Genomic DNA, 19,624 nt, shown 5'->3' on the forward strand with positions numbered 1-19,624 from the left:
CGTTGGCACCTCCGATCGGTCACATTACATATACAAGTGGGGCAATTGGGGAACAAGTTGAGGGTTATGATTCTTCCCCCCTTTGAGTGATGGAGACTTGAGGTCTCAATTATCTGCTCACCCTCCATTATCCGTCGGGCCCCACCCGTTCCAAACTTATACAGTTTCTGAAAGCTACAAAAAAAATCTCTAGCGGATAGGGCAGCTGACGTGTCCGTCTCATCCGAACGCTAAATAATATCGGCCTCGAACAGAATCAGGAGGGCGATTCTCAGCCGTGAAAAAGATCCTCCCTCCGCTGCGGCCACCAAAATATCTCACCGTCAATAATTAATAATAAATAAATAATTCACTTATCACATAATTCAATTCAAATTGTTTGCTTCCTTTAAGGATGTTTTTTTGCATTATTTTATTATTATTATTATTATTAATTTATTTCTTTTAAAAAAATTCAAAAGCGTCACTGCTTATATTTGATTTTAAATTAAAATAGTTTAAAAATATTATTATAGAATCTTTATATAAAAGCGCTCGGTTATCACAAAATACTTTTTATTCATAAATGTTATAATAGCATTTAAATTGGAATGATTCTGATAAAAAAAAAATAATCAAACAGGGTAACATGAGTCTGGATGATTGATCCGATCTCATATAAATTTTTCATCGACCACTAGAGTAAATCGAAAAATGCTACAACCCATGAGCCCAACATTCTTTAGTTGCGTGCCTCATTTAGAGAAAAAATTCTTATAAATTTATCATAACTGAAACTTGAATCATAGGTGCTTGAATGATAATCTGAATATTCTATCGCTGTACCATAACCCTGGAGGCAGAATGATTTTGATTAAGAACTATATTAACTAGATTGATGAAGAATATTTCGATGTCTTAGTATTCTAATTGATTTATTCTAATAAATTTTAAAATCAATTTTTAGAAGATATAAAATATCTCATAAATATCTAATTTCTTTAAAACTATTAATCGTGATTTATCTATCTATCAAGTTGCTCCAATATGATTTCTATCATTCCTAGAACATCACTTAATAACATTGAAATAATAGGATTCCAACGTCTTTTGTGAAAGGGACTTATTTATTTTTACCATTATTATTATTATTATTATTATTATTATTATTATTATTTTAAACTTTATTGAGTTAATTATTTCATTATTTATAGATCGTGCCCGGACCGCCATTGTTGCCAGAAATGGGTGTGGATTGTGGAGCGCCGATGGCGATCAATGTAAGGGATTGAGTAGAGAAGGGAGAGTTTTATGAATTCCGGCGTCGGATCGCCCTCGAGGAGGAGCTGGACGCAGCCGCAGTTGGGCCTCGAGGAGGGAATGAGTAGCCCCATCTCGGCCTCCACTGTGGCGGTGGGTCCCGATGAGGTGGTGGAGATAGAGGGACCGGTTTCCGCCGCTGCTCCGCAGAGGTCGGAACCCTCGGCCGCCGTCGATCCGGCGGAGTATGCCTCGATGTTGAAGGAGAAGCTTGATCTGTATTGCGCAGCTGTCGCCTTGTCCAGGGTACTCTCTCCGCTTCTTTGAACAATTTTTTTTTTCCTCGATGCACTCGTTGTGTAGTTTATGCTTCTGGAAAAGTCATCGAGAAAAATGTTGTTGGTTTGAAAGATCGTGTTTCCTGGTGTTCGTGGATCGTCTTGTCTATTCGTAACCAAATGCGTCCAAAAAAAAAAAAAAAGAATCAAAGTTTGGGTGATCGTATTTTTCTCTTTTCCCAACATAATTTGTTGCCGACACTCAAGCTTAACAGGAGTTTACCTAAGAAATAAGTGTTTGGAACTTGAAATTTGGTGCAGCCTCGTACAAATTACAAAATATATACTTCATTCATTAACTACACTGAATTTTCACTTTGGTAGCAGGTAGTCAACCTATCCTATTTAATTTGGACCAAAAGTAGATATTAACCTTTTGTCAGAACCCAGCACAGTAGTCCTATTGGCCAAAATAAATGGTACATAGAACCTAAGGAACATATGCCAAAAACAATTACGCTTTTGGTGGTAAACTAAGTTGGCTGAATAATCTAATCCTACCTAATGAAAACTACCATTTGAAGTTTAACAGGCAATATAGGCTAATATTTTGGGCATATACACTCTTCTCACTATTGTGATAACATTTCATCATCTATATGTCTCTCTAACTGCTGAATCACTATCATATGTGTCTCATGCTGTTGGATAACAGTTGTAATTACTCATCCCTATAGATTTAGATGCAATAATAGGATTTCGTGGCTCAAAACAGCTTAAAACCAAGGTGTTACTACTTAGTGCCAAACTAAAATTTGCTAATATGATATTCCAGTCCTGTCAACTTTTGATATGATATTATTTTTGTATCATACTGAACAATAAAAGTGTTGTTATGCTAGTTCTTGTTAGTTATTATTAGACTTTCAAATGCTTGCACAAAATTACAATAGCCAGCAGCACTAATGCAGCAATGCTGCTAATTGAAATTATATTATCTCGGCATGAGATTGTACATGGGAACATAAGGTTCCTAAGACGGGTGGGTTAGAGAAGCATATCAAATAATCCTATTGTATTAATATGCGATTTCATGATCAAAGAGGCATGGCAATTTTGCTAAAATATTGATGTGTTGATCTGTATGTTGAATGGTGACAAATACTGGACAGTTTGTAAAAACTGAGGCAACAAAGATGCCTATTGTGTATTGTAAGCTTTATTAACCTTATTTATAATAGTTCCATTAAGACTATTTGCTACAGAATGCATGTGTGGTTGTTGATAAACTGATGGATTGCACACAAGTCTTTGTCTTTAATTTGTCATGAGTCATTGAGAAAAAACCAAATCTAAAATGAGTAAGTTTATGACAGATTTCATCTAGTTTTGGATGATTTTCCTTATGTTAGTTTGCAAGTGATAGTGTGAATATAATATTAAGTATCAACAATAATCGTCAGGATGTGTTCCAAATAAGGATTGAGAGAATGAAGGTATGCAAACATTGACAAGAATATTATCTGGTTCACATGTTTTCCCTTTACTCCATTTTAGCTTAGAATACATTCAACATTTTTGTATCAAAGCACTGGCTGATTATATTTCTTCTTTTTCGTTTGATAGAGTTCTAGTGCAGATCCTCAAAGTTGTGTTTCCATAGCTGATACCAGTTTGCTGTCTTCAGATTCTTTGCAATATCAATCTCAGGCATCTACAAATGGTATATTACTACTGCATACAAGTAACTTACATTCACTAGTTCTATTAGGTGTAAGTACTTTCTGTTTCCTTTTTCTTCTTTTCCCTCGTCTAATTTTCATTTTGAATCAATTCAACTGTTGTGTGGGATAAAGTTTCAATGACTTTTATTTCTCTTTTGTCTTTTTTATCTGGATTAATATAAGGAAAATATTTTCTCAGTGATTATTCAATATATAGTTATAAAAGATGACAACAAACAACACGGATTTGATGCATACATTATCACTGTAATTTAGAAACATACACACTAATTGCTTTTGGATTGACTATAAATGTCATAAGCTGCTAGATAATCCATGAAAGAAGAAAATCTAAGTATATATTCAAGATAAACAGAATGCATGTGAATCTAATGAGCTATGGATGACATTTATATGATGATTGGTATGACATTGGGTATCAGTGACATAAAATTTATTAAAGAATCACTGCCTGTCCTTATAAACACCTTTTTAGTACTCCTTTGTCAGTTGGACCATGTTATTTTGGAGCTCGGGGCTTAATGATAGTTAAAGGTGTTACTCCCAACCACAAATAGAACCTTCAAATTACTAGTTGCGGGCAGTTCATTTGGTTCCAGGTTTGGCTACACTTTTTTCTAGGTTGTAGTGCTTCTGGAAAAATTTGAGTTAGTAGAAAAATTTTTGCTATTAGTTCTAACAAATCACAATTTTGAATGTTTTTGGAGACACTAGTGCAACAGTCAAATTCACAATTTATGTGTGAACTATAAATGTTTGACTATTTTCAAGATCATAATCTGGAAGTTCTTAACTTCCAAATGTATGATATCTCTAATAATTGAAAAGAATGAACAATTCCTTCTTGCAAATCAATATTCAAGTTCTCTGTAAGGCATCAGAAAATCATGTTTAAAAGTTTTTAAAGTATTATGCAGTCTATTTATGGGTTACATGACTATTTTTAATATCAAAGCATTTGTGTAAATCTAGTTAGATGTACACATGTTCCGTCTTTAGTGAATGCAAAATAGGTTAAAAGCTACTTTTTCTTTCTTTTGTAATCGAGGGAAGGTTCGTGAAACTGCATCATACTTTTTCTCCTAGAGAAATGTCACATTCTGTCATAGCTTCATGGTTTCATAATCAAATTTCATGGAAGATATAAGAGATGAGTCAAAATTCAGTTACATTGTGTCCTTTTTTCTTTTTTTATTTTCTATTTGATCTTTCTGGGTTTCATAATTATGAAATGATGGTAAGGTGCAACATAGATCAGGTGGTATTGTTTCTTCAACTATGTTGGAGAAGTCTATCCTCCATAGGAGGTCAACTAATGGATCATGAAGGGTTATTTCAGATGATGTTGAACTTCATAAAGAAGCAGAAGCATTAGAGACTCTAGAAGTTGCCCAAGTGAAACGTGTAAAAAGGTATACAGCTGGAAATAATAATCCAATTACCAATACTATTGTGTTTTTTTTTCAGTAATCACTAGTTTATTATTCTTGTTGTTGCTCATTTTCTAGAGGAACTTTGCATTTACCACAAATTTTCCTGAATTTTTCTTTCTATTAGCATTTGAGACCTTAAATTTCTAGAATTCTAGTGTTTGTTTAGAACTTTTGAAGAAGCTTTAGTTGTTCACCCAGGATGCTTTCAAACAGAGAATCAGCAAGGCGTTCAAGAAGGAGAAAACAAACACATCTAAATGAGCTTGAGGACCAAGTATGTTCAAATTGCTCAATATTTTTATATCTTTAGTATGCAATGGTGTTCTGAAATTTCATGGCATCTATTATTAGGTTTCACAATTAAGAGTTGAGAACTCCGTGCTTTTAAACCGTCTCACTAACATGAATCAGAAGTACAATGAAGTTGTGGCTAATCGTAAGATACTGGAAGCAGATGTGGAAACTTTGATCTCCCAGGTAAGCTACTTGCTACATTAACATGTGTATGTTTTTTTATATAGCGGTGAACACTAAAATTTTATTACTTTAACTGTTTAACATATGTTTTGGGTTATTCATTTTGAAGTTATTTATAAAGAGTTATCACAATTTGCTCAATGCTACAAAAGTTAGTATTTTGTCATTGGATTTAATGTTGCTTAAGTAGAATATGAGAATAAAGTCTTCTAGCGGTCTATTTTTCATTGATTTGGCATCAATATCATTGTTATAGGGAGAAAAAGACTCCTTCCTTAGGAGCATGTGTATAGAGAGGATAAAGTGGTGATAAGAGGATTAGCTGAGCCTTCCCAATTGCTTACCCTGGCCGAACTAGCAACTCCTGTTTTAGGAAGAAAGACTATGCCAACCTGATCATCAGCATCAAATCCGATATTTGGGATTGAAAGCACACCATCAAGTATCATCTAACGAAAATGAAAATAACAATAGAATGGGTCTTCCACTTTGAATCACCATGAATTTTGCATTTTCCTCTTAAAAGTTGCATTTTGGTTTAGATGACTAATTCTACTTATGATGATTACTTGATCTAAGTCCAACTTGCCATTGCTCTCGCTATCTAGTCTTATGTTGTTCGTTTACTTTTTTGTCATATTAGATGCTTCTTACTTGATAATGCTCCTTGAGTTTAAAATTGGGAAAATTTGAATGGAATGGTTGAAGAAACGTTTATATTGTGATCAGCTAAGAGCTTTGGAGTTTTGGTTTAATTTGAAGAAACATTTATATTAACTTCATTTTGTCCACCAAACTAGTTAACTGGAGTAGTATAGTGACAAAGGATGCTAAGAGTTGAAATGAGGGTGCCTGTGAAGTGACTAATGATAAGTGTGTTAGCTCTTCTCTTTTCTTCTCCATACTTTTTGTTGTCATTTTCAAATTGACCTATGGGAAGCTTTTCGAATCAGTAAGTTTTTCATTTTGTTATGAGAATAGTTTAGTTATTATGTAATGAATTAAGCTGAACTGGTGGCTTTGTGCACAAGAATAATATGGTAATGATTGACATTTTGATCGATCTTACTAATATTATTTATAGCGACTATGCTATGCAGGTGGTTCATCACCTCACACCCTATGTGTTATTATATGCATTGCTGCTTGTTTGCTTAATTAGGCTGTGTAAGCCTCATAAGAAGGGGGGCACATATAACCTCCAACAATGCCAATTTTTTGTATCTGGCGCAAGGGAAGTCCCCATCACTCTCAGGCAACAATCGAAGCCCATGAGTTGGAGCTGATTTAATGGACCAGGTTTGTTTGGGTACTAGTTTAAGTCTAAAGCTGTTAGGTTTGGTTTTATTGTTACTTTTTTAAATTTTAGAAATAGTTCTTTTCAGTGCTTTATGCATCACTTTTTACCAAATAGAAAGGTTAAGTTTTCTCTCAGGGAATCCTGTGTAGCTTAATTCTAGCGGTTAAAAAAAAATAATCTCATGGGCCAATTATATTTATCATGCAACTGAAAAAGAAAGCTGTGGCTGCCATTAGTCACATACATTATTGCACGACCCATGACTGTATGTTTGTTACCATCAAACTAAAAAAATTCAGTAAGTGTATGTTATGGCTGCCATTGGTTAGACAAGCATCGTCTTTTATGATCAATGAGGTAATGATTCTACATTTGTGAAAGTGGTGCTGAAGGCCTATGAGAGATTTTATAAGCTCGATTCAGGTTTCTCTACTGTCTTTGCTACTTTTCTATGAAATGAATGATAATGATGCATTGTAGAGCAAGTTTTGTTAATACTCAGTTGTCAGTATATGTTTCTACTTAAATACATATCTTTTATAGTTATTTCTTCTCAATATTTTTTCCATAAGTTTTGTAGTCTATCCTCTAGCTGATATCCTGGTACAGATTTATCATGTATATCTTCACATTATGTTCTGTCCAACCAGTGGATGTGGCACTTTGCTTCCTCATTCGACATGTTACTGCTGATTGTAGTTGTGTTCTGTCACCTCACTTTCATTCTGTTGTTTTGTTATCAATACTAATTGCTATCTTGCATTCGTAGTATTTATTGAATGATTGACCTGACTGACAATGTTTGCCAAAATATCTAACAGTGAAATGGCGTTCCTACTCTTCCCACATTTCAGGTGAAGATGGCAGAGGACATTGTGAAAAGGGTAACAGGAAAGTGCCCTTCCGATCATGCTATTTCAACAATCGGCACCCTGGACGTCAAAGCAAAACCCCCATCTGAAGCAACTTCCGATACTGTTATTGCAATCCCTGATAACTCAATTTATTTCTACTTGGCTTCAGCTGATGAAGAGATAGTAAACACATGCCTCATGGATATCGCCTCTGGTCTGCCTTGCAAAGATGCCCCCCACTGGGATCTAGACCAGGGGAAAATGCACCGACCTGGTTCGATACGACGAGTGGGTAGCTTGGAGCAACTCCAGAAAATAATTTGCCGGGAACCAAACTCTTGCACGTCTTTACAAATGGATCCTGACTACCTCGTGGGACCCAACGACCTTTGAATAACAAGCTGAACTCGAATGTAGCTCAATTCTGGTACTCTCGCCGTATCGGTTGAATTTATTAGCTTGTCGCACATAGTGAGCATGGATGCCTTGTATGAGATGTTCAGGTGAGATCTCTGAATCTGTAAGTTCATGAATCGTGTTTCAGTCAATCTATCGATTTTCTTTGCCTTGTGTGGACTAAAAGGGAGCTTATCAAGTTTGATGGTCACCAACAACTTATGAGAATGACTCGTTAAAATGGAACTTACTAATAAAACTAATTCACCTGTCTCAACTGCATGAGAATTAGATTGATAGGATCAACTAGATAGTAAATCAATGAATCTGAAACAGTCATCTCAAGTGGAATAAAAGAAGAAAATAAAAACAAAAAAAATATGTGAGAAATTACATATATATTAGGACATTAGGGAAGTTAATGTGAGAGTTTGTTGGTATAGAAAGAAGAAAACTGAAAGAGAAAACACTAATATTAGATGTGTTTAGAATATTCAAAATGCTTTGATATTTCTCAAGTAAAAGAGGGCAAAGACATCATAAAAAAAATAGAAAAGGGTATTGTGATTGAATTCCAACCTTTATGGTAAAAGTTTCTTTTTTACATGCAGATACAAATTTTATAACCTTGATCTGTGAGGTATGTGATTTGTCCACTTGAAATTGTAAATTTTAATAGTAAAATATCTGTGATGGTTTAGCTTCAGTTTGATCAATTGATTGGTTTTCAATGTCATAGAGATGCTCACTACTTCCAGGTACATCATTACAAAGACCACATAAGATGTTCTTAACATTCATTCATTTAGCTAACAAATTCTTTTGTGTTGTCCTTTTGGTGCAAGATTAGCCAAGTTGTGATCTTAAACTTTGTTGTAGCAATTTTATTGTATTTGCTGGCGTGTCAAAAAGAAGGCGGCTCCGCTTCCATTCGATTGTATCTTGAGTACAATGCTGTATATGAGCTTTGGTTAGGATCAATCTAACTCCCTGCAGTTCTAGTTGAATTGACCTGAAGAACCGAGGGAGTCCTGCATTCCGTAACAATTCAGATGTTCAGATTCACAATGAGAAAAGAGAATGCTTAGTTTGTACTCAGTGCCAAAGATCAAGCCAGAATCTGATATCAGTACCCCCGGCAGGAAGATACCATGGGTTAGCTGACTCCTTCCTACTTCCAGGTATGCGACTATGTTTTGTTGGCGTTTGCATCAGACCAGTGTGTGCGTTGAAAGTTACGGCATTCGATCGAGGTTTTCCACACCAATTTGATCTTGGATCTTAAATTTTCCAGCTAGTTGAACTTATCAGTCTATTCCAAGTCTGATTTCTTCTCATCTTGTCAATTGCCCTGGTTACCCACTTAGGAATCTGAGCACACTTGCTGGATGTGGGGAGCACCAATCTCGACCTCCTAACGAAAGATATCTGCGCTGCCAAACATAACTTATTTGCAATTTCTTTTCGTTATTGTGGACCGATACCTTTGATTTTGCTTCATTAAACTTAAATGAACCCCAAGGAATGACTTAGACAACTCTTGATAATTGTACCCTTTAGTCGATGCTAAGTGTTGGCTGGTTTAGTCGACTAAACTATTGTTAAATTTTCAATGTTCGACCTATATACGGTAAGTCAACTATAGGCTAAAGTGAGTGGTATATATGCCCTTTGAGAGCTTTTGGTTCTTAGAACTCACAAAAATACTCAAACTTCTGTAAATCAAATGATTCCAAGAGCTTGGACTCTAGTTTTGCATTTTGATCTTTAGGAATAGATGATAGTTGTTTTATTGAGAAAAATGCCACATAGGGTAAGCTTGACTGCTTGAGAAGAGCTTACGAAATTCTATTTGTTTGGGTTGAAGTGCTATCCTTGGAGTTTAGTTTGTGACATAGTTTAAAATTTCGTATTATGCCGGAAGAAATAGATAAAATTTATTGTTTTGTCCACTATCCATCTCCCAACACTGCTGCAGGCCACTGCAGAGTTGCAAAGGCTGCTGCATCCTACAATGACTTTCATGGAGTCATGGAGGCATCATGATCCTACGGTGACCTTCGCGGTGTTGCAGAGCCGTAGCGACCTCTGTAGGGGCGCTGTGATCTCATATTTTTGAAGTGTAGATTGAGGTCATTAAAGTATACCATATCAAACCCTCAAGCAAGGAATCGACATCTGATTTCACAACTGTCATTCTACCCCGCAACCTTATCGAATTACCCTTGACCTCATCACCTTCCTGCAACCTCTGTCCTACCCCAACCCCTCCACAATCTTCTTCCCATAAACACACCAGCCTAGACACCTCCAGCTTGATGTCTTCTCTGTCATCTTCTCTACGCCGTCTTCCATTGTCATCTTCACAATGTTTGAACCTTTTAGTAAATTGCTTCTTCATATCATCCTCTCAAATATTGACTCTAATCCATTAAGTTCAATAGTGTTTCTGGTCGATTATCTAACAAAAGAGGCATACCACAAGCACACTAAACCACAATTTTCAACCGAGCACTGCAAAAAGTTACATGTTAGAACATAAACTAGATCGAATAACATAGGTACTACCGAGTTCAGGATGTCCGACCAAATAAACTAAAGCAGTTGCCGAAACCTAAAGGAAAATGCTACTAGTCTTTCAAACCTCAAATTTAACGATAGTTGTCTACGTGCCTAGCATAAATTTACCGCGACAAGTTGAAGTAAATGGATCACATTCATTCCTCATCCAGCATCTGGACGACCTCAGCAACACCTTCCATCATTTCCTTCGAGATTTGACCACCATCAGGGAGATCAAACTTCCTGCGCTTCATGGATGCTAGCTTTGTCGCCGGTTGTGGATCAACTGCCTCCATCATTGCTTCGAGTTCATCGACCATTGACTTCTTTGCTGCTCGCACCATATAATCCGGCCCCTGACATCAACAAACCTTGACGCTATAGTAAACTTAAATACAAACAATCTAAAGGGCTAAGAATGTTCTACTGTAATGACGCAATACAACATTCAATACCGACACAATTTTAAAGCTCCAAGGAACTGGTATTAAATGATTTTGACTTTGATTGTATAGACAAAATAGAACAGAGGTGATCCTTCTCAACACTTCATCCTCAGAAAAACTATTAGCAGCAGTGTAGATGATGTGTTGAACAGAGGTGATCCTTGCTAAAACTTGAACATAACGATGTTTTTTTCAGTATATTGACCGAGACATGTATTTAGAGACATGTAATGTGTTTTTAAGTATGTGTTGAATGAATGTGAACAGGAAAAAATATCAGAGATGTAATTACAAGTTACCTCAATGCCTTCGACAGTTAACAGGAGAACAATAATTTTCTCGGTGAATCTTTGGAGTTCTTCAGCATCACTTGCTATACGTCTACGATAAGAGAAATTATAGAACAAAGCTCGGATGTCCTTCAGCCTAGATTTAGCCACTGCAAGCTCACGCAGGCAGTGGAGAACCTGAGAGCGGCGGGCCAAATGAGCCCTAAAAGTCATTTGGATTAACAGTGCGGCATCCTGCCGTGTTAGTTCCTTCTGTTTTCCTTTGGCACATCTCTTGGTAAAAGCCTTTAACATCCACAAAGGTAAAGTAGTATCAACAATTACATATCAAGCACAAAACAACTGTCATAGATGAAAATTAAAGGTATATACCAGAACTGGCCAACCCATTTACTAATTAGTAGAAAGGAAGAATTCAGTAAAAGATGCTAAAACTAGACTGAATTTGACCAAAGTACTTGAAAAAAAAAAACTAATTATATAACAAACATATATCACTTTTAATTTTGCAAGAAGAAACAAGAATTTTGCAATATCGAGCATCCATTTGACTAACAGGGGTATATATCGGAATGAGATATTTTGAATCAATTGCTACGAAGCTTTTGAAAATGTTGGAGTAGCACTATTTTGAGTTATTAGTTCTTATGAGTTATGTAATAGTTATTTCTATAGTATTTCCCAGTAGATCCATTCCAGCAACTCCAGTCTTTTGCCTGATCCTCTTGCAGATAGTCTAATTCTACATATTTGGCTTTCTTTTCATCTTCGCCAATTTCTTAGTCTTCTCCAGCATGGTTTTTTTCAGTAGCATTATCTTCTACTTACTCGCATCTTCAGCTAAGCAGCGACTGTTCATGGTATAATGTAGAGAAATTGCCAAGCTTCTCCTCTTCATTGTCAACACTATACTTCCTTTTTAATCACACAATACAGATTGTTCCGGATTTAGGATCGATGTGATGGATCATAGCAGTAATTCAAAATTTTCATCATCTAATTTTAAGAAAACATTAGTTTTCAGAGAGAATTAAACTTCATTCTAGTTTAAAAAGAAACGATATGAATGAGATAAGATCACAGGAAGCAACCTAAACCTCATCCTTGAGTTTTACTTGAACGAAAATGGAATCATTAGTGAAGTTAGATGAGGCAAACCTTTCTGATGGCAATGGGTCCGGGGTTCTCCTCCTCGATCTCCACCACATGAACGGTGCCTGCGTTTTCTTTCTTTCCTTTTTTATCATTCTTTTCCTTTTTGCTCTTCTCCTCCTCTCCGTGAGGGTTAGTCAGCGTCTGCCATGTGTAGGTACGGCTAAGCGGGGAGTGCCTGCCCTTCCCCTTGAACTCCGCGGACCACTTGAGATTCCTCTTCCCAGCCCCTTTGGCCTCAGCCGCCCACACAAACTTCCGATCAAACCCCTCACTCTCCTCCGCCCCCTTGATCTCCGCCGTATACTTCACCGCCCTCTCTCCGCCCGCCTTGTCAGTCGCGGTCCACTTGTACTTGCGGCCGAGGCCGAGCTCGGCCGTACAAGTGTACTTGCGGTCCAGATCCGGGCCCCGGGCCCGGCGTCCGAGCTCCAAGGCGGTGACCCGGTCGCTGAGGTCCCGGAGGCAGAGCTCCGCGTCCGCCTGGTCGCTGAGGCGCTTGAAGGAGGCGAACGAGGAGCGATCGAAGGCGAAGGCGTGGTCAGCGGCTGCATGGAAGTCGATCGCGGAGGGAGGGAGGAGATCGGGGTGGAAGAAGGACGTGGGGCTGAGGAGGTCGAAGGCGTGGTCGAGGAGGCGGTGGCGGTGGAGGCCGTTGACGAGCAGCGCGGAGGGAGGAGGCGCGAAGGGGGCAGGGAAGGCCGAGATCGAAGACTCGAAGTAGGAGAAGGAAGGCGGGGAGAGGAGATCGACGAGATCGAAGGGGAAGAATCCAGCCATGGCAGGGGAGGAGGGCGGCGAGGGTTTCACGGAGAGAGAAGAGAAGGGGAGTGGAGCTGTTCGCTGTCGCTGAGCTCGCTTTTTAAAATGGGAAAAAGCCAGCGAGCAGAAGGAGGAGGAGACGGGATCGTTCGATCCTACCCCTACGAGCACTTCAGTTTTTTTTTTTTGAAAAAAATAACAAAAAAAAATAAATATTTTTAAAAAAATATACTTAATAAATATTTTATTAGCATAATCAAAAGTTTAAAAAAAATAACAAAAAAAACTGCACGGGAAAGGGCGGTGATTTAGCGAGACGGAAAATGGTAGCTGGTGGCCGTCACGTGGTGGCGCAGGAGAAAGAGTAATGGAAAAATAGAAACTCCAAAAGGAGTTCTTTATTTAAGGAAAAAATAAAAAAAATAAGAGGACCATTTTTTTATTAAAATCGCTCTATCTCATTTATTTTCAGAATGGATAATAGCATTGTCTTCCAAGTCGAAGACGTTTAAACTACTTTTATGTTTTTATGTTCATGTAGTAGCTAAGTGATTCTAGCGGGAAGCTGATCAGATAATAGATGGCTGATAAGATGGTTAAAATATTGATTAAGTTACTATAATCTAGAGGAGAAAGGGGATAGTGAGTTGTCTTCTATGTTTACCGAATTATTAGACCCTCACAAAAGAAAAGGACCAAAGGTGTCCGAAATTCTTTAATCAATGGTGCTTGCAAAGTTGTTAGAAAATAGATCAGAGGCTGTCTCGGTCTAGCACTCGACGCTCAAGTCAACCTCTTGTGATAGAAAATAAATAGTATTGTAATGAACATAAAAACTATAGGTAAAGCATATCAGGCCTGCAAGAGCGGATCGAAAGTGGCACAGAGCCGGAGGTGATGGCGTGAAGCTAGAGGTGATGGCATGGAGCCGAAAGATGGTACAGAGCCAGAGGACAGTGCAGAGTTGAGGGAACCGAGTAGATAGATGAGTCAAGGAGAGGGTAGGGATGTTGCCGATGGAAGGACTTTGAGTTGGAGACCAAGAGGAAGTGGGTGAGCTGTTCTCATCGCCGGAAGAGCCTGCAGAGAGTGAAGGAGCGAAGGAGAGGTTAGAATGGAGACTGAGCTGCCCCGGTCATCCTCTCAGATGCTCAAGTCAGTTTCCACTTATGCCAAGAATAAAGAAGATCAATAGTACAAGGCATAATGAAGATAAGTGTATATAGTAAGGAGTCTTCTCCTTTCTCTCCTCCCCCTCCCCCCTTTTGGCATGTAGAGTAAGACTTTTTATAGGAGGATCATGTCAAGACAAAAGATGTCAGAGGGTCATGATACCCTTATTCAGGTGTTGGAGTGTTCTGTCCCGACAAAGATGTCAAAAAGTCATGTGACCCCTTGTTGGATCGGGTCGCACGTGAGAGGGGGGATGAATCGCGTGGTTTTGAAAACTTATTTCTTTTTTAAATTTAAAAGATAAGTACGCAGCGGAAAACTAAGAAGAAAAAGAACACAAGAAAACACTGTCAATTTTACTTGGTTCGGAGCCTTCGGCGACTCCTATTCCAAGACCCAGGTCCCATCGATCTATCGATGGGTAATCCACTAAAATACCTCTCCTAGTACCTCCGGAAAAGAGAATCGAGTACAAAGAAAGTTAGAACAAGTGCAACATCTTGCACTCGTTTTTTTGCAATAATTAATTAAAAAAATAACTTTCGTTACAAATACGTATGAATCGAAGTGAGAGCGCTTGAGTGTAAGTGTCGATGTGCCGACCGCGATTAGAAGTCCTCGGAGTAATAGTCGGGCTAGCACCTTCGCAGTAGAGTCGCAGCAGGATGTCGGAGCAGTCGGAACCTCAAATAAACGTGTAATAGCTCGTATAGTAGTTGTTGAATGAAGTTTGGCCAAGACTGTCTTAAATAAGGCATGGAAAGCGCCTTCCATTGGTGTTGAAGGTGCCTCCAATGAGAGAAATTTTATCCTGACTTTTCTGTGCCTTATCTGTGCCGAGATCTAAATTTTATCCCTTGGAAGATGTCTTCCATTAACAGTGCAAAGGCACCTTCCAATGCTTGAAGACGCTTTCGGGTACTATTCGTCCAAAGGTTTTTTTGCTCCTTTTTGTTCTACAAGTTGTATTAATCCAAAACTAAAACATCTAACCTACAAAACAAAGTTAGTACAGTGAAAATAAAAATTAATAATTAGATCTTGTCCTCTTAGGATCAGGAACTAATCAAGGTCTCAGATTAGAAATCCAAAATGGACCTAACCTAGACCAATACCTACTATCCCTCAACCGGGAGGCGTCCTTACAAAGTTACTCTTTTCTAGTGACTTACCTTTACTTACCATCTACTAGTCTTCTGACCCACCAGGTCTTCATGTTAGTTGTCTGGTCCGCAGACCCAACTAGACTTCTATCGGTTATCTAGTCCCGTGGACCCAACCATACTTCCTGCCAGATATTCGATCGGCCCATTGACCTATCTGGAGTTCGCGCCAACTATCTGGTCCCTCGAACCTAGCTGGATTTCAGCCAAGTGTCCGGTCCTTTGGACTTGTCAATTCCTGCACACTCGATAAAGCAATTAGATCATAAAATACCTAACTTAACTCACTTGTCATTCATCAAAACCTGAGTTAGACCGTTAGTGCAAAACTACACCAACACCCTTGTCTAGGTGTCAGAGGGTCTTGTCCCGATAAATATGTCAGAGGGTCATATGATCCTTGTTTCGGTGTCAGTAAATGAGACAAAATAGTTAATGGGCCCAATGGTCTGCTTTGCTATACTCTACTCGGCAGATTGGTTGGCTCGACTAGGAAGACTGGTCAGCTCGGCCATGAAGATTTGTCATCTCGACTCGGTCTGGAAAATTGATAGGTCGGATGCTCTGCTCTGTCATAAAAACTAGCTGGCTCTACCCAGCCTAGAAGACTAGCTTGCTCTACCCGGCCTCGAAGACTGGCGAGTCGGATACTCTGCTATGTTAGGAAGATTGGCTGGCTCTACCCAACTTGGAAGACTGGCTGGCTCTACCTGACCTAGAAGACTAGCTAGCTCTACCCGGCATGGAAGACTGGCGAGTTAGATGATTTGCTCTATTAGGAAGACTGACTAGTTCTACTCGGCTTGGAAGACTAGCTGGCTCTACCTGGCTTGGAAGATTTATTGGCTCTACTTGGCCTAGAAGACTGGCGGATAAGATGCTCTGCTTTGCTAGGAAGATTGGCCAGTTCTACTTATTGGTTGATACTCAGAATAGCGTACTGCTTCCCCTATACAAAAATTTTATACAAGTCCTGAACAATTCCTAACAACCTATTGCGTTCTTTAGAAATTAAATTAGGAATCGCAAACAGAACTTAACATTATTGATTTCAATTTTAACTTATCTGTTCTTAGATGTTTAGACTTGGATCGCAAACGATGCTTAACATTATTGATCCAAATCCACCCATGTTACAAATTCAATTAAATATTAATTTCAGAAATTGGTTCCCAGGTCAAACATGGCGAGGCACTTGGCCTTCTTGGGTATGGAACATCCACTACTGCCTCGACAAAACCTCTTAACGAAATTTAATATTTAATTTCCTTATAGTAACCCTAGGTTTAACCAAAAAGAACAATCGAATCACAAGATCGAAAAACAAAGAAACACAAATTCGAAATAAATCTGAAACCTAGAATCACTAGCCTCTTGTGTTTGGTATTTCAAAATTCTTACAAAGGAAAAACTAGTATGATGCGGAATAAAATTACTAGTTATACCTTTCTTTGTAAGCAACAACCTCTTGATCTTCTATCATATTTCTCTTCTTATCTCGGACGTTGTGTGGGCAATGATCTACCGAGATGAGAACCACCAAGACTCCTTCCTTCTTGCAAGTTTCGGCCACCAACCTTCAAGCTCCAAGGGATGCAAGAGCAAAGCCTCCTTTCTCTCCTTCTTCTCCTAGCAAGAACCGGCCACCAACATGAACTCCAAGAGAGGGATGCACCGGCCACTAAAGAATAAGAGAAGAGGAGAAGAATAGGGTCGGCCACACCAAGGAAGAGAGGAGGGGAATACTAGAAGATATGTTGTGAGTGCGGCGCCTCTACCCCCTCTTTTATATTCCTTGGTCTTGACATATAAGGAAATTTAATTATAATTAAACTTTCCTTATTCTCCTTGTCATTGGTTAATAAGGAAAATTTAATTAAAAATTCCTTTTAACCCTTTACATGGCAGGTCACCTCATGTGCTCTAAATAAGACAAGTTTTAAACACAAAATTAAAACTTCCTTATTTGTTTCCGGAAATTTTTAAAATAAAAATTTCTCTAATAATTTTTCCCTTCATGGTTGATTATAAAAGGAAATTTTATAAATTAAAATATCTCTATTAAAACATGTGGATGATTTCTAAAAAGAAAAATTTTCTTTAAAATTAAAATCTTCCTTTTAACTACAAATAAGTAAAGATATCTAATCTTTCTCTTAATGTTTTGTAGAAAGCTATAAAAGGAAAGATTTAAATTTTGAACTCTCTTTTAAAATCATGGTTTCCACATATGAAAAGATTTTAAATAAAATCCCTTTTATTCTTTACATGGTTGGCCACACCAAGCTTGGGCTCCAAGCTAGGGTCAGCCACCTTTACTTGGCTCAACCTATGGCTTGGCCGGTCCAAGCTTGGACTCCAAGCTTGCTTAGCCGGCCACCTACGGTTGGATAGGAAGGTGGGTATAGGTGAGTATAACACTTTATAAATAAGAGGCAACAATAAGGACCGAGAGGAAGAATTGGTTTTGGTTTCTCGATGAAATTAAGCTTCCCGTGTTCGCCCCGAACAGCCAACTTAATTTCATCAATAATAATTTATACCACTAAAGAATTATTATTGAACTACCGCACCAATCCCAAATTACATTTTGGGCTCTTTCTTATCATAAGTGTGTTAATCTCCCTGTGTTTAAAATGTCGAATGTCCACTAATTAAATGAATTACTGACAATTTTCTTTAATTAATATCTTAGTCCAAGAGTAGTACCACTCAACCTTATCGTCATACTGGACTAAGTCCACCTTCAGGGTTTACATGACAATCCTTATGAGCTCCCCTTGGGGACATTATCAACCTAGATTACTAGGACACAGTTTCCTTCTATAATCAACAACACACACTATAAATAATATCATTTCCCAACTTATCGGAGCTCTTGATTTATCAAGCTAAATCTCACCCTTTGATAAGTCAAAGAAATAAATACTAAGTACACGTGTTTGTTATTATATCGGGATTAAGAGCACACACTTCCATAATAACAAAGGTCTTGTTCTTTTATTAAGTCAGTATAAAAAGAACTTACCTTAAATGGTCTTACTCAATACACTCAGAGTGTACTAGTGTAATTTATCAGTCAAGAAAAACTAATACCTAATTACACTACAACTATTCCAATGGTTTGTTCCTTTCCATCTAAGTCGTGAGCTACTGTTTATAATTTATAAGGAATTGATAACATTATCTTCTGTGTGTGACATCACACACCATGTTATCTACAATATAAATTAATTGAACAATTACACTTAGCATAAATGTAGATATTTGACCAATATGATTCTTTATTTAAAAAATAAATGTTTACAAAAAGCTAGGATTTTAGTATACACTTTAACACTACATGACTTGGAAGACTAGCTGGCTCTACCCGGCCTAGAAGACTGGCTGGCTCTACCCGATCTAAAAGCCTGGTTAGTTCTACCTGGCCTGGAAGACAAGCGAGTCAGATGCTCTGCTTTACTAGAAAGACTTGCTGATTCTACCCGGCCTAGAAGACTGGCTAACTCTACTCGGCTTGTAAGACTGGCTGGCTCTACCCAACCTCGACGACTAGCTGGCTCTACACTACTTGGAAGACTAGCTGGCTCTACCAGGCTTGAAAAACTAGCGAGTCAGATGCTCTGCTATACCAAGAAGACTGGTTGATTCTATCCGGCCATGAAAATTAGCCAGTTCTACCAAACTTGAAAAGCTGACTAATTTTATTTAACCTGGAAGACTAGCGTATCAGATACTCTATTTTACCAGAAAGACTGGCTGACTCTATCTTGATGGATTAGCCCTAACGGGTCAAGACCTCGAAAAACAATGAGCGACCAATTCAGTCAGAAAGAGATGGTCATTAACCCCTTTTCATTTTGACCTTCTTTACTCGTCTTGTGGCAGAAAACTACTCGCCGTATACTAAGAATTAGGGGGCGTTTGCTTCTTTCCTAAGAATAGGAATCGGAATGGGAATCATTGTATTGTGGAATGGGAATGGGTATGAGCATGAATATCACTCTTAAAAGTAATGTTTGGTTAGCTGCATATTTTCTATCGGAATAAATCAAAATTTTCCTTTTTACCCTTAAAGGACAATAAGAGAAAAAATTAGATGTGAGAGAAAGATGAATGTGAGAGAAAAATATGATGAAAGAGAATGATGAGGGAGAAAGTCTGATGAGAAAAATGAAGAGAGAGAAAGTGTGATGAGAGAAAATGAGAAAAGAGAGTGTGATAAGAGAGATCATGATGAGAAAAGATGAGAGAGAAAATATAATGTGAGAGAAAGTATGATGGGAGAGGATGAAGAGAGAGAAAATGTAATGAGAAAAATGAGGGGAGAGAGTGTGATGAGAGAGATTGAGGA

The 19,624-nt window shown here is 38.1% G+C and overlaps 2 protein-coding genes across 4 annotated transcripts; one reads left to right on the forward strand and one right to left on the reverse strand.

The window, feature by feature from the left end:
- The first annotated feature begins 1,189 nt into the window (after positions 1-1,189).
- Positions 1,190-9,272, forward strand: LOC122024222 (bZIP transcription factor RISBZ2-like). 2 transcript variants are annotated; one of them, XR_006123374.1, is made up of 7 exons: positions 1,190-1,545; positions 3,144-3,240; positions 4,602-4,674; positions 4,894-4,969; positions 5,047-5,172; positions 7,327-7,829; positions 8,334-9,272. XR_006123374.1 is itself a non-coding variant. In XM_042582788.1 (6 exons), the coding sequence occupies exons 1-6, from the start codon at positions 1,291-1,293 to the stop codon at positions 7,717-7,719; spliced, it is 1,020 nt and encodes a 339-aa protein (XP_042438722.1). In that variant the 5' UTR covers positions 1,190-1,290; the 3' UTR covers positions 7,720-7,894. The 2 variants fall into 2 exon arrangements, 1 of the variants encoding a protein (XP_042438722.1); XM_042582788.1 differs by lacking the exon at positions 8,334-9,272 and having other exon boundaries at positions 7,327-7,894.
- A 926-nt stretch (positions 9,273-10,198) lies between these two features.
- Positions 10,199-13,069, reverse strand: LOC122024221 (BAG family molecular chaperone regulator 7-like). Of its 2 annotated transcripts, XM_042582787.1 has the most exons (4): positions 12,564-13,069; positions 12,179-12,527; positions 11,030-11,305; positions 10,199-10,640 (listed from the first exon to the last, which is right to left on the reverse strand). In XM_042582787.1, the coding sequence occupies exons 1-4, from the start codon at positions 12,950-12,952 to the stop codon at positions 10,440-10,442; spliced, it is 1,215 nt and encodes a 404-aa protein (XP_042438721.1). In that variant the 5' UTR covers positions 12,953-13,069; the 3' UTR covers positions 10,199-10,439. The 2 variants fall into 2 exon arrangements, with proteins under 2 accessions (XP_042438721.1, XP_042438720.1); XM_042582786.1 differs by having other exon boundaries at positions 12,179-13,068.
- Between the last annotated feature and the right edge of the window lie 6,555 nt (positions 13,070-19,624).

Source organism: Zingiber officinale, chromosome 9B (genome assembly GCF_018446385.1).
Source record: "Zingiber officinale cultivar Zhangliang chromosome 9B, Zo_v1.1, whole genome shotgun sequence".
Lineage (NCBI taxonomy): Eukaryota > Viridiplantae > Streptophyta > Magnoliopsida > Zingiberales > Zingiberaceae > Zingiber > Zingiber officinale.